The 13,127-nt window shown below is 43.0% G+C and overlaps 1 protein-coding gene across 1 annotated transcript in view; it reads right to left on the minus strand.

Annotated features, from left to right (window-relative positions):
• The window catches only part of ATRNL1 (attractin like 1), a 1,004,401-nt gene that overhangs the window by 621,679 nt on the left and 369,595 nt on the right, over positions 1 to 13,127 (minus strand). Inside the window, exon 17 of the mRNA XM_077454933.1 lies at positions 4,327 to 4,515. Coding sequence (XP_077311059.1) covers positions 4,327 to 4,515 — 189 coding nt within the window. The remainder of the gene's footprint in view (positions 1 to 4,326; positions 4,516 to 13,127) is intronic.

Below are 13,127 nucleotides of genomic sequence, written 5' to 3' on the forward strand. Positions count from 1 at the left end.
GGCATGACTTTGAAGAGTTGAACATTTGCAACCATGTATTTATGAGGACATGGATGAGGACTTAAAGGACAGCTGAGTTATTTTGGAGTGTATGAGGAACATGAGAAATAAGGAGCTAAATGTGGTTTATTGCTTTAAATCTCTTCTTTCTATGGTCTGCTAAAGTATGGAAATCGTGTCTAATCCTGACAATAAAAAAAACCTTGCTGAGAGCTCTGTCTGTGCAGCGCCGTAAGGACATCCTGCAAATTTCATTAGGATTATTTAATAAGAAATATGCATTTTTTTTCATCAGACAGTGCTGAATGAAAAGTGAATTAAATGCCGGCGCTTTTGTTACAGCGGACATGCAGGTACTGTGTGAATACAAATGCTGTAATTATTATGGATGGAACCGAGCGTAAAGCATTGTGTGTGAGAAGAAAGACCAGCAGCCTCAGCAAGGACGTGTCGCGGGGTTATCAAGTAGTAAATATAACTGTAACATGTAGCATTGTCCGTGGCCTTCAGTGAGCGTAGTTACTCGCGACCTCCGGCGAGCAGTCTGCGCCATTCTATAGAAGTGATTCTACAATGTATTCATTTACTTGTAATCCCATTTATTTCCCCACCACCAAATGTCACCCTGATACTGGCCAAGAACCGGTTTGTTCCTATTTGTTTGTGGACCCCTTCGGTCCATTTCCCATCTGTCTGCAATCACCGCCATTATCTGTGTTATACAACTGGCTGAAAAGCCTCACATAATTACCGGATACAGGAGGCTGGCCAAGAGCCTTTTAGACCATGTCCTTCCTTCACTGCCATGGCATTGTCACCCAACATCCCAGTATTCTCTAGAAGGAAAAATTGTTCTTTGTATGACTCTGTGTGGCTTTGTATCAAATGTGTGTGGCATAGCATTACCCATAAATGATCAATAATAAAGTTGAACAGAAGCCTTCCAATGTGGTTGCAGTGAAGGTAGAAGCTGCAGGGGATCATTAGCAAGGGGAACACAATTGGGGGTTATTTACTAAAATAAAAAAGTGCAAAATCTGGTGCAACTCTGCAAAGAAACTAATCAGCTTCCAGTTTTTATAGCCAAAGCTTAAAGCGGAGTTCCAGTCACCAAATCTTTTTTTTTTTAATATTCTGCCGTAATTGAATCCACTTCAGATGCAATATTTAGATAATGATATTAATGCTGTCCTTTTAGTTCATATTTAACCACTTGCTCACCACTCAACGCAGATGTACTGCGGCAAGGTGGTTCGGCTGTGCAAATTGTTGCATGCCGCAAATACCAGTATGGCAATTTGTGGGTCCGCGCCCACAGTCGTTACTCGCAGAGACAGAACAAGGATCTGCCGAAGTAAACAAGGAAGATCCCTGTTCTGTCAGTGGATGACACTGAGATCTGTCTTCCTGCTAAGCGGGAAGAGGGATCGGTGTGTTTTCACTGTCACACAGTTACCCCTACAGTTAGAAAACATAAACAGGGAACACATTTAACCCCTTGATCGCCCCTAATAATAACCCCTTTCCTGCCAGTGTTATTAGTACAAGGTCAGTGCACATTTTTAGCACTGATCACTGTAATATTGTAACTGGTCCCCAAACAAAAGTGTCAAAAATGTCAGTTAGGTGTCCGATCTGTCTGCCGTTATGTCGCAGTCCCACTAAAAATCACTGATCGCTGCCATTACTAGTAGAAAAAATAAAATAAATAAAAATGCCATAAATCTATCCCCTATTTTGTAGATGCTGTAACTTGCGCAAACTAATCAATAATTGCTTATTGGGATTTTTTTTACCAAAAATATGTATAAGAATGCATATTGGCCTAAACTGATGAATATATATTTTTTGGGATATGCATTATAGCAGAAAGTAAAAAATATTGGTATTTTTTCAAAATTGGCAGTCTTTTTTTATAGCGCAAAAAATAAAAAAATAAAACACAAAATACCACCAAATAATGATCAAATACCAACAAAAGAAAGCTCTATTTGTGGGGGAAAAGGACGTCAATTTTGTTTGGGTACAGCATCGCACGACCGCACAATTGTCAGTTAAAGTAACGCAGTGCTGTATCGCAAAAAATTTCCTGGTCATTAAGGGGGTAAATCTTTCTGGGCCTGAAGTGATTAAATGTGAACCTGATCTCAGGAGCAGGCAGGGTCCATCTCTGCTGTGGGCATCTGAAGCCCTTTTGTATTTATTTCCACGATTCGGTGCAGCTAGCTACCCAGCATGCACCTCCCGATCCAGCAGGCTCACCTATTATACATATACATTTTAAACTTTAAAAGTGACCAGCATCTTTCTCCAGAGGTGTAATGCTTCCTGTAGTTTTTTGATTGCTATTTTTTAACAATAGTTACATACAGTTACGCAATAGGTGAGGTTGAAAAAAGACACAAGTCCAACCTATGTGTGTGATTATATGTCAGTATTACATTGTATATCCCTGTATGTTGTGGTCGTTCACGTGCTTATCTAATAGTTTTTTTTAAACTATCGATGTCCCCCGCTGAGGCCACCGCCTTGTCAGGGTGGGCTCAGCCCTTCTTTCTCAAATCTGGCAGCTCAGCTGTCTGATAACTCACCTGTTAATGATATCCTGCCCGTCAGTCCTGCCTAAGCCTTGGTCACATCTCTAGAGACGCTCTCCTGTGTTCTTGTTAAAGACTTGCTTGGCTGACATTCTTTCTGGCTGCTGTTCTACTACGCCCATCTCTGTCTTCCTGGCGTTTTGGCTTGTCTAACTATCCGTTATGGTTTCTGAACTCTGGCTATGTTTTGACTTCTGAACTCTGGCTATGTTAGACTTCACTAACTGGTCTGCAATTCACAGGGATGTATTTTGGGCCCTTTTTAAATATTGGTGCTACATTGGCTTTTGTCCAATCTGCTGGTACCATTACAGTCAGTAGACTGGCAGTAAAAATTAGGAACAATAGTCTGGCAATTACTTGACTGGTCCCAGTGATATATTATTGTTAAAGAGGAAGTAAACCCTAATGGGTTTACTTCCTCTTTCATTCCCTGCAAAGGCAAAGCATAATGGACTACTATGCATCGCATAGTAGTCCATTATGTGTCACTTACCTGACACAGGAGCCAGCGAAGTCACCGCTGTCCCCTGTAGTCCGGTGCATCCATCTTCTCGGTGGGTCTCGCAGCTCCGCCGCTGTCATTCGGCGAAGCCGCGATGACGTCACTCCCGCGCATGCGCCTGCGAGCCGCTGTCTACGGCATATGCGCTGTAGACAGCGGTGCCTCACTTCAGGCAAATATCTCCTAAACCGTATAGGTTTAGGAGATATTTCTTGGACCTACAGGTAAGCCTTAATCTAGGCTTACCTGTAGGTCAAAGTGTGTTGTAAGGGTTTTCAACCACTTTAAGTTTCCCAAGTCTAATTCTAATTCTGTCCTCTATTAGCCATGAGGGTGCTTCCTATGACGTGTCATGAGGATAAACACTGCAATTTTGGTTACTGAAGCCCCCCGATTAACTCGTGAAGACTGAGGAGAATAATGAATTCAATACCTTTGCCATCTCCCTATCCCTCGCAATCAGATGTCCTTCCTCATTCATTATGGGGCCAATATGGTCTGTCCTCCCTTTTTTACTGTTCCCAATCCCCAAAAGGATTTTTTTGCTCTCCTCCGCTATGTGTCTTTCATGTTCTATCTTAGCCACTCTAATTACACCCTTACCTTTCTTGTTGCATTCGTTATAATGTCTGAATGTTGATGATGATCCCTCAACCTCATATTTTTTGAAGGCCTTCTCTTTTGCTTTTCATATGCATTTTTACATTGGAGTTAAGCAGTTCAGTACTTTTGTTCACTCTTTTAAATGAATTACCCAATGAGATGCACTGGCTAATGCCCTTATTTAATATTCTCCTCTCCTATGTGGTCTTTGTTACTAAGATTTTATCCCTAAAGGTCCATAAAGACATGAATGAGCAAGTTTGGGGTAGAGGAACGTGACTGGCATGCACAGAGTCCTGACCTTAACCAGATAGAACACTTTTGGGATGAATTAGAGTGTAGACTGTAAGCCAGGCCTTCTTGTCCAACATCAGTGCCTGACCTCACAAATGGGCTTCTGGAAGACTGGGATGTCATTAAAGTTCATGTGAATGTAAACGAGGTGCCCCAATACTTTGACAATATAGTGTATGTTGTTTGTATAATATATGCTAATGACATTTTTAAATAAAACCATCCTGGGAGAAGAGCAGGCCACATAAAGTAACAAGATTTTGAATCCTTTGTTGTTTGGCTTACAGTTAGCGGCAGAAGACCATGCAAGGAGTCTCCGCTACTTACGGGAGCAGGTGTTGGTCTGCCACTCCAGGCACTGGCCGTAAGGGAAGGAGATGATATACGCATTGGAGTCCACACAGCGCCGGGTGTTGCTGCACCACATACACTCCATGCCGTTGCTGGTGCAGTTGGAGCACGAGGTCCTTAGGGAGCAAGGCAGCTTGCAGGGTCGGGCGTTCTGATTGGGGCTTACTGCAAAGACAAGACGGAAGACGTGTCAGGACCAAATGCAGAGCATTGGACTTACCAAAGCTGAGATTTGCAATGAATAAATGAAAAACGTTTATTGTGCCAGCATGTTTGAATAATACAGAAAAGTAATGTAGAAATACAGGCAGTTATGGGTTCAAATGTACCATACTACTTGAAACTGTGTATTTAATCTAATCTCTCCTGCTATTTAGGTTAATTTTACAGCATACAGTATCTAAAGTCCCACTTTCATTTTTAAATTCTGGCCTCCAGCCTTTCAGTCTTGCGCAGTGGTACAGGCACCTCTTTTTTATGGAAATGACTTACTCTAATTTCACTGCACACTGCGAGCTTCTCCCAGTGTGCATTAGAAGCTCCTGCAAGTCAGAAAGAGCACGCCCCATTTCCTGTTTGGAGGACATCCAACATCAACTGGCTCTTTCTTCCCCAGCCTGTCCGTCCCTGGCACAACCCTTTCATTCATTGGATATCAGGCCTGTCAATTATGGAGGCTTAGCATTACATGTGGGCTTGCCTTACGCGATCTACATGCAAATACAGTGGAACCATGGTTTACGAGTAACGTGGTTGGGCTTTTTGAAAGACGAGCAATATTTTTTTCAAATTCTGACTGGGTTTGTGAGTGTTGCCGCGCAAAACGAGCAGAATTCAAGCTAATGAAGTGTGCAGTATGGCCAGAGGTGCGGTGGCGCCGGGATACTCGAAACGGTTCTGAGAATTACAGACCTACAATATAAAACGCCAAATTTCCATGAAAAATAATTGTACCGCTTTCAGCACCTAAAATCTGAAATAATCATACCGCCGGGGAGGTTAATATATATGTGTAAAAATATTCTCTAACAAAGCAAACAAAAAACAAGTTTAACATTTTTATCGTTTATAAAATAGACGTTAAAAAAAAAAAAAAAAATGGAGGAGAATAGGGAGTTAATTAAGGCTGATTAGAGCAAATTAAGGGTTAATAAGGGGTTAAACAGAGAAACATTTGTTCATCCCTTTCATCTGCAGATGAAGAAACAGAAAGATACAAAAAAGAAACAATGTTTCTTTTTATTTTCATGTTTCAGCCCTGAGCTATGTTGTTAACTGCTTAAGGCCCGCCTCCTGCACATAATGTCGGCAGAATGGCACGGCTGGGCACAAGTACGTACCTGTACGTTGCTCTTTAAGTGCCCAGCCATGGGTTGGGCTGGGCACTTAAAGTGCCGAGCTCCGTGACCGTGGGACCAGTGGACCCAATCGCCGCTTGTGTCCTGCGATCGGGTCACAGAGCTGAAGAACGAGGAGAGGTCTGTGTAAACAAACCTCTCCCCGTGCTTCTTACTGAGCCTGTCACTGATCGACTGTTCCCTGTTATAGGGAAAGCCGATCAGTGAAGTCTGACATCAGACGCCAAGCCACGCCCCCTACAGTTAAAAAAAAAAAACACACACACACACACTTAACCCCTCCCCACCCCCTAGTGGTTAACTCCTTCACTGCCAGTGTCATTTACACAGGAATCAGTGCATTTAAATAGCACTGATTGCTGTATAAATGACAATGGCCCCAAAAATGTGTCAAAAATGTCTGATATGTCCGCCATAATGTCGCAGTCACAATAAAAATCGCTGATTGCCGCCATTACTAGTAAAACCAAAAAAATTCATAAAAATGCTTAATAAAACAATTCCCTATTTTGTAAACGCTATAACTTTTGCACAAAACAATCAATAATCGCTAATTGCAATGTTTTTTACCAAAAATATGTAGAATACATATCCGCCTAAACTGAGGAAACCGTTTTTTTTTTTATATATATTTTTGGGGGATATTTATTATAGCAAAAAGTAAAAAATAAAGCATTTTTTTCAAAATTGTCGCTCTATTTTTGTTTATAGCGCAAAGGTGATCAAATACCCCCAAAAGAAAGCTATATTTGTGGGGAAAAAAGGACACCAATTTTGTTTAGGAGCCACGTCGCACGACCGCGCAATTGTCAGTTAAAGCAATGCAGTGCCGAATCGCAAAAAAGGGCTTGGTCCTTTGGCTGCACATTGGTCCGGGGCTTAAGTGGTTACTAAACATTTATTTTTTTTGACAGCACTTTAACACTTCAGCTGTCAACAGGGGAGACCCACTGACAGCTCAAAGAACCGAGCCTGAAAGTATCGGTGCATTTGCACGAGTACCGATACTTGTGCAAATACTCGTATCGGCAGCTATACCGATATTAGTATCAGTGCAACCCTAAAAAAAATCCTAAAGAACTGTCACCAAAATTGGAATGGGGGAAATCTTGCATAGGGGACACCTTCTCCAGGGACATCAAGGAGAGAATTTCCCTGCGTTTACTGTTGTATTTTTAGAACAGGATATTAAGGAAAATCTTCCCAATGAAACACAGGCGGCAGAAGGCAGGAACATGTTTCACTATACATATAAATGTACATTATACAGTATTTTCTATTTTATGATCAGTATGCATAAGGATCCTTTACACAGCAGCTGTGTACTGTGCAGCTCTTTCACATACTGCAGATTGTATTTTGGTTTTGCTGGTACAATAATACAACGTCAAATCTAGCAGAGAACCTGGGTAGGTGGTATGCCAAAGATCCTCTCTTAGCTAATATGGGTTGCTGGTTACCTCTATAAAGCACTTAAATGGAAATATAATTATGGCGGAGGAGCTGCGTGTGTAAGAGGCACCCTGCCATCCAGATAATCGAGTTATATTTATACATTATCATTATACTGTATAGCGAAGGCGGCTCACAGTGACCTTCACCTCGCTCCTTTCATTAGCTAATAGCTTTGCTCATGGTGTCATCTACAGCCTCCCTGCTTCATATGTGGTGCAGAGTATGGAGAGCGTTCATTCTAACAGTATAAGGAAAATGTGGCTTATTAAAGCATAACCCCACTTTTGTTGAGGAAAAAGATTCCTGTGTGTTCCTCTGTGCCCATGTGGGAAAGTGAATCTAATGGGAGTGGCCTCATAATTATCAATCAGCTGTGCACCTGCAGGGCTCTAATGAAGAAAGGTGCAGGGTCTGCATCGCTTTAGACATGTTCCTATTGGGAGTATCTCACCAAAAATGACATTATTGTTCCAGGGGATGCCAGAAATCTGACTTATATCTTAGTGCAGGCTTTTGTGAAAATTGGTTCAGCCAATCACACAAGCAGCAAATGATGTTTCTGGGGGGGTGTTCTGTACACATTCTGTGTACAGAACATCTCCAGGTAGCCATATTGCATTTACAGAAAATTACAGCAGCTGCGGATTGAAAAGGAAAGGTATTTTTTAATAACATTCAATTATAATATTGACTTTTGTCACAATTGTATACACTATATTATATTATATTATATATTTTCTTTATTTGTTATCCCCTACCCCACAAAAGTGCAGGTTAGCCTTTAAGGGTCACGCCACCCAAAACAGATATTTCTGCAGATGCTGGAGAGGTAAACTTTCTGATAGTCTTTTCTGTCTCTCAAGGAAGCTACTGGTGAGGTCTCTGTAGGGAGTTCCTGGTTCTACACACCTGCTGTGCCCAATATTAAGGATTTCCCACCAACCCTGCACTAAGCTTCCAGGTTTGCACACCTGCCTTGCCCATTATGAGGGGTTCCCACCTCCCTGTGCCAAGCTTCCAGTTCTGCACACCTGTTGTGCACATTATGAGGGGTTAATTTTGTTTATTGAAAATCTTACAAACAACAACTTATATACACAATAAAACCATAATAAATAAAACATATTTACAAAATAATTGAATATGACTATACAAACCAGAAAGAACAAAATAAACGGTGCACCTGTTGTGCCCATTATGAGGGGTTCCGGCCATCCCTGTGCTGAGTTCCCAGGTCTGCACACCTTCTGTGCCCATTATTAGGGGTTCCCACAATGCCTGTGATGCACTCCCAGGTCTGCACACCTGCTGCGCTCATTATGAGGGGTTCCCACCATCCCTGTGATGAGCTCTCAGGTCTGCACACCTGTTGTGCCCATTATGAGGGGTTCCCACCATCCCTGTGCTGAGTTCCCAGGTCTGCACACCTTCTGTGCCCATTATTAGGAGTTCCCACCATCCCTGTGATGCACTCTCAGGTCTGCACACCTGCTGCACTCATTATGAGGGGTTCCCACCATCCCTGGAATGAGCTCTCAGGTCTGCACACCTGTTGTGCCCATTATGAGGGGTTCCCACAATCCCTGTGCTGAGTTTCCAGGTCTGCACACCTGTTGTGCCCATTATTAGGGGTTCCCACCATCCCTGTGATGAGCTCCCAGGTCTGCACACCTGTTGTGCCCATTATGAGGGGTTCCCACCATCACTGTGCTGAGTTCCCAGGTCTGCACACCTGTTGTGCCCATTATGAGGGGTTCCCACCATCACTGTGCTGAGTTCCCAGGTCTGCACACCTGTTGTGCCCATTATGAGGGGTTCCCACCATCACTGTGCTGGGTTCCCAGGTCTGCACACCTTCTGTGCCCATCATTAGGGGTTCCCACCATCCCTGTGCTTTTACAATGGAGATTGTTTTGCTTTTTTCTGGCCCTCAACTCCTGGAAGAGATTTTTGTCTCAAAGTTGATTAACTATTAGCCAGTAAATAGCATACAGTACAATGTAGAACATGCTAAATCCTAGTTAGAGCTGCTGACCAATTCCCATCACCTTATGGGCACAATTGACAATAATAAACACACAAAAAAATGACAGCACTTCCGAATCCCCTTTTCTCCCTCTTGGAAATGAGAGGAAATCTCACCAGTCTTGCATGTATACACATATCTCAAGTCCACATTTTACTTTCTAGAAGCATTCTCAGCTTAGCTTTCCTCTTCCTAGATTTTTTTTTAAGCAAACTTGTTGTATTACGTGTTTTCAGAAACACATACCAGTTCCATGGTAGCAATGTTAAAAGCCTGACCACACTGAGCTTGTTTGAATTTGTGCAGTCCCAGCTTACTGTGCTCCAAGCCTCAGCAGTGATCGATGATACTGTCCCAGCTTCCTGAGTTCCAAGCCTCTCTCTGGATCAGGCATTCTTATAGCTGGAAAAGCGACCAAGAAAGAGGCCTGAAACACAAGTGAGCTGGGACTGCACAAATTTAAACAAGCTCAGCATGATCAGGCTTTAATTTTGACATTGCTACCATGGAACTGGCATGTGCTTTCTGACAACATGTAATACCATAGCTCCCAACTGCCTACCTGACATTGAGGGTGCTGTACAGAGCTTCCTGAATACATCACAGCACCCTGCCTCAGTTTCCCTATCAAGAGTCCTCAGCCCTGATTCAAGCAGTGGTCTTCACTCCTATGTAAATATCAAAATTAATTCATGGATGGATATCAGTCTGGGCGAACACGCCGGAGCACATCCTTAGGCTGGATAAGTGGGCATTCCTAGACAGGTTGTATTTGTATGCAGAATGCCCTAGGTAAAGTGGTTGTAAACCCTGTACTACCACTTTTACCTACAGGTAAGCTTATAATAAGGCTTACCTATAGGTACCATGAATATCTCCTAAACTTGCACCATTTAAGGAGATATTCACTGTATCCGCGTGTGCTGACATCATCGGCACATGCGCACTGAACAAACATCTCGCTCGTGCCATTTCTTCAGTAGCTGTGCCCTGACCCAATCACAGTTCGAGAGCCCGCAAACCTGGAAATAACTCTGGGTGACGTGTCGCTGGTCACAGCGGTGTACAGGGACCACTGCAACAGCTTTGATCTAAAGTATGTTTTTTTTTTTATAATGAACTAGTATGCGGTGCATACTAGCTCATTATGCCTTTTTTCTTGCAGGTTGTTTTATTTTATTTTTTAGAGAGATTACAACCACTTTCACACCCACATGTGATGCTGTGCCTCCATAATTGAAACACTAAAATCCAGTGAATTAAAGGGATGGGCCATAGACAGGCTGTGACGGCAAGGGCTAGATGGTGCTGGATGGCCTCCAGCCAGGTAGGCTCTATCTGACATGCTGCAGCTTCTAATGCACATTGTGAGAAGCTCACAGTGTGCAATAAAATCAAAGTAAGCGATTTCAGTACAGGAGGCGCCATTCACACATGTCCGGAGCAAATTGCCACTCCATTTTCATTGCGAATTTCCAAAGCAGCTGTTCAGCTGCAAATTCAGATACGGTTCAGATGCATCTTTTTTTTTTTTTTTAATCAGAAAAATACATTTTATTGTGTTACAAATGCAGTTGTACAATAAACAAAGACCACATTCAGGAGGAAACCATCGGCATATACAGTAAAGTTAATACAGTGTACAAAGGATGTACAAGGCTCAGAAAGCTAAGGTATAACAGTTCCATGTATTACAGAGCAAACTAGTAATATCCATATCCTTAATATAATTTTTATTATCTTGCATACCCATGGTGAACGGACCCTTGAATGATTGACACAAAAATAGTCAAATATACACAAACGATGTATGTAAACTAACTACTTTCCAACGAGAAGGCAAACGAACCAACAAGAAAAAGAGGTGTGTATTACTGTGACAATGATCTGCAGGTCTTTAACAGGCATTTTTATTAGCCATCAGATGCGTCTTTTACAATAGCTGGTTGTTAAGGAGCAGGCCAGGAAGCCGGCTACCATGTCATTCTTAATGGATGGCTCAGCTGTTCCCCGCTGATGGGTTTTAAGGGGAACCCCAAGCCAAAATGATAAAATGGAGTGGGGTCCCCTCCAAAAACCATGCCAGACTCTTATCCGAGCATGCAGCCTGGCCCTACTGAACCATACTAGGCCACATGTCCTCAACATAGGGGGGGTGCTCTGCACCCTCCGCCCTAAAGCACCTTGTCCTCATGTTGATGGGCACAAGGGCCTCTTTCCCACAACCCTGGCCGGTGGTTGTGGGGGTTTGTGGGAAGGGGGCTTATTGGCATCTGGAAGCACCTTTAACAAGGGGGCCCCAGATCCAGTCTCTCCTTTATGTGAAATCAAAACAGAGGGGGTTATTTATGAAAGGCAAATCCACTTTCCACTACAAATGCACTTGGAAGTACAGTTCCTTTAAATCTAAGGGGTAGATTTGAAATGAGTGGAAGCTCTGCTGATTTTATCATCCAATCATGTGCAAGTTGAAATGCTGTTTTTTATTTTCCTTGCATGTTCCTCTCAGATCTACAGTGACTGCACTTCCAAGTGCACTTTCAGTGCAAAGTGGATTTGCCTTTCGTAAATAACCCCCAGAGAGACAGTTTTTTTTTACATAAAGGAATTGTTAAAAACAAAGTCTCCCAGTGTAGCTCCAGCGTCAATCGCGATGAACGCCGACACTGACCCGAAAAAGATAAATAAAAAATAGCTCTGCACCAGTCGCTGGCTGCCACCCTCTGCCCACTCCACCATTTGACAGTTCTTAAATAGTTAAGGGGTGGGGCCACCAGGCGACTTCACTGGTGGCCTAATTTTCTTGTGACATCACCGACAGGTCATGCTAAGTTGATGATGTCACGGGGGGTGGGTTACCCCTTAGCTATTTAAGAACTGTCAAGTGAGATGCGTTCCCATAGAAGGCAGTGTGCCTGGAATTCGCATCTGAATCACACCTCAGTGCTCAGAAAACACACAGGACTCTTTAATGCGTAGCACATTTGCACTGCCACTGCACCGCATATATTTTAACTGGCTTCATAGAAAAATCTGCTGATTCATGTCATGCAAATCGGATGTGGGTTCAAAACACATCCAATTCACATTTATGTGAACTAAGCTAAAGAGGGGAGGCTGGAGTTCAGGCTAGCCTGCAGAACGAAGCCTCATCCTATAGAACTGCCACTGTCTTTCTTGGAAACTTCATTTTCTAAATCTCTCAAAGTTTCAGTGCTGTAAGAAGACTTAGAAGTCCATACCGGGGTGACAGAGCCACACACCCCTCATAGCCAACCCTCCGTGTCATGGTGCAGAGGAAAAATTTGCTTTATTCCAAAGTTTGATTGTTCGCTAAATGGCGCAATCTAATTTCCCAGAGAACAATGTCCAAGATCACAGAATGTTTTGGTTCTAAAATATGAACTTTTCTCTTTCTCCTTCTAGAAGTTCTAGGGAGATGTCGGAGATAAACTTACAGAGCAGGTAACGGGCTTGTAGCAGATTTAATAATGCCCGCAGGGATAAAGAACGTAACATGGGGTGAGCGACCCTGGAGGAGGAAGTACAAAGCAAAGTACGACAAGACAATTTACTGCAATGGCGCAGGAAATATACAGCACAGGTGATGGGGGTGTTCTAGGAAACACAACACACAGCTAGAGAGATTGCTGCGCTCATTACACAGAACAGTAAAGCTGTATCTGACGCCAACACATCTAGCTCAGCTCTCCTGAGTCCTTCATAATGATGCAGGTAACGGGGGGGGAGACACTATAGGGATTAGATGATGGGGGAGTCAGGAGGCAACTTTTATAATATACCAAGAAAACATGGAGTTCTGTGTAGCTTCATTTCTCCCTGTGTGACAATTAGGGAGAGTCCCATCCTCCTAGGCCTCTGCCTATAGACTGTGCCATGAATGGGGAACCAACTAGGACTTTGTCACATCTGCGTAA

This window comes from Lithobates pipiens, unplaced genomic scaffold, assembly GCF_037356315.1.
Source record: "Lithobates pipiens isolate NorthernLeopardFrog02 unplaced genomic scaffold, aLitPip1_a1.2 Scaffold_25, whole genome shotgun sequence".
NCBI lineage: Eukaryota > Metazoa > Chordata > Amphibia > Anura > Ranidae > Lithobates > Lithobates pipiens.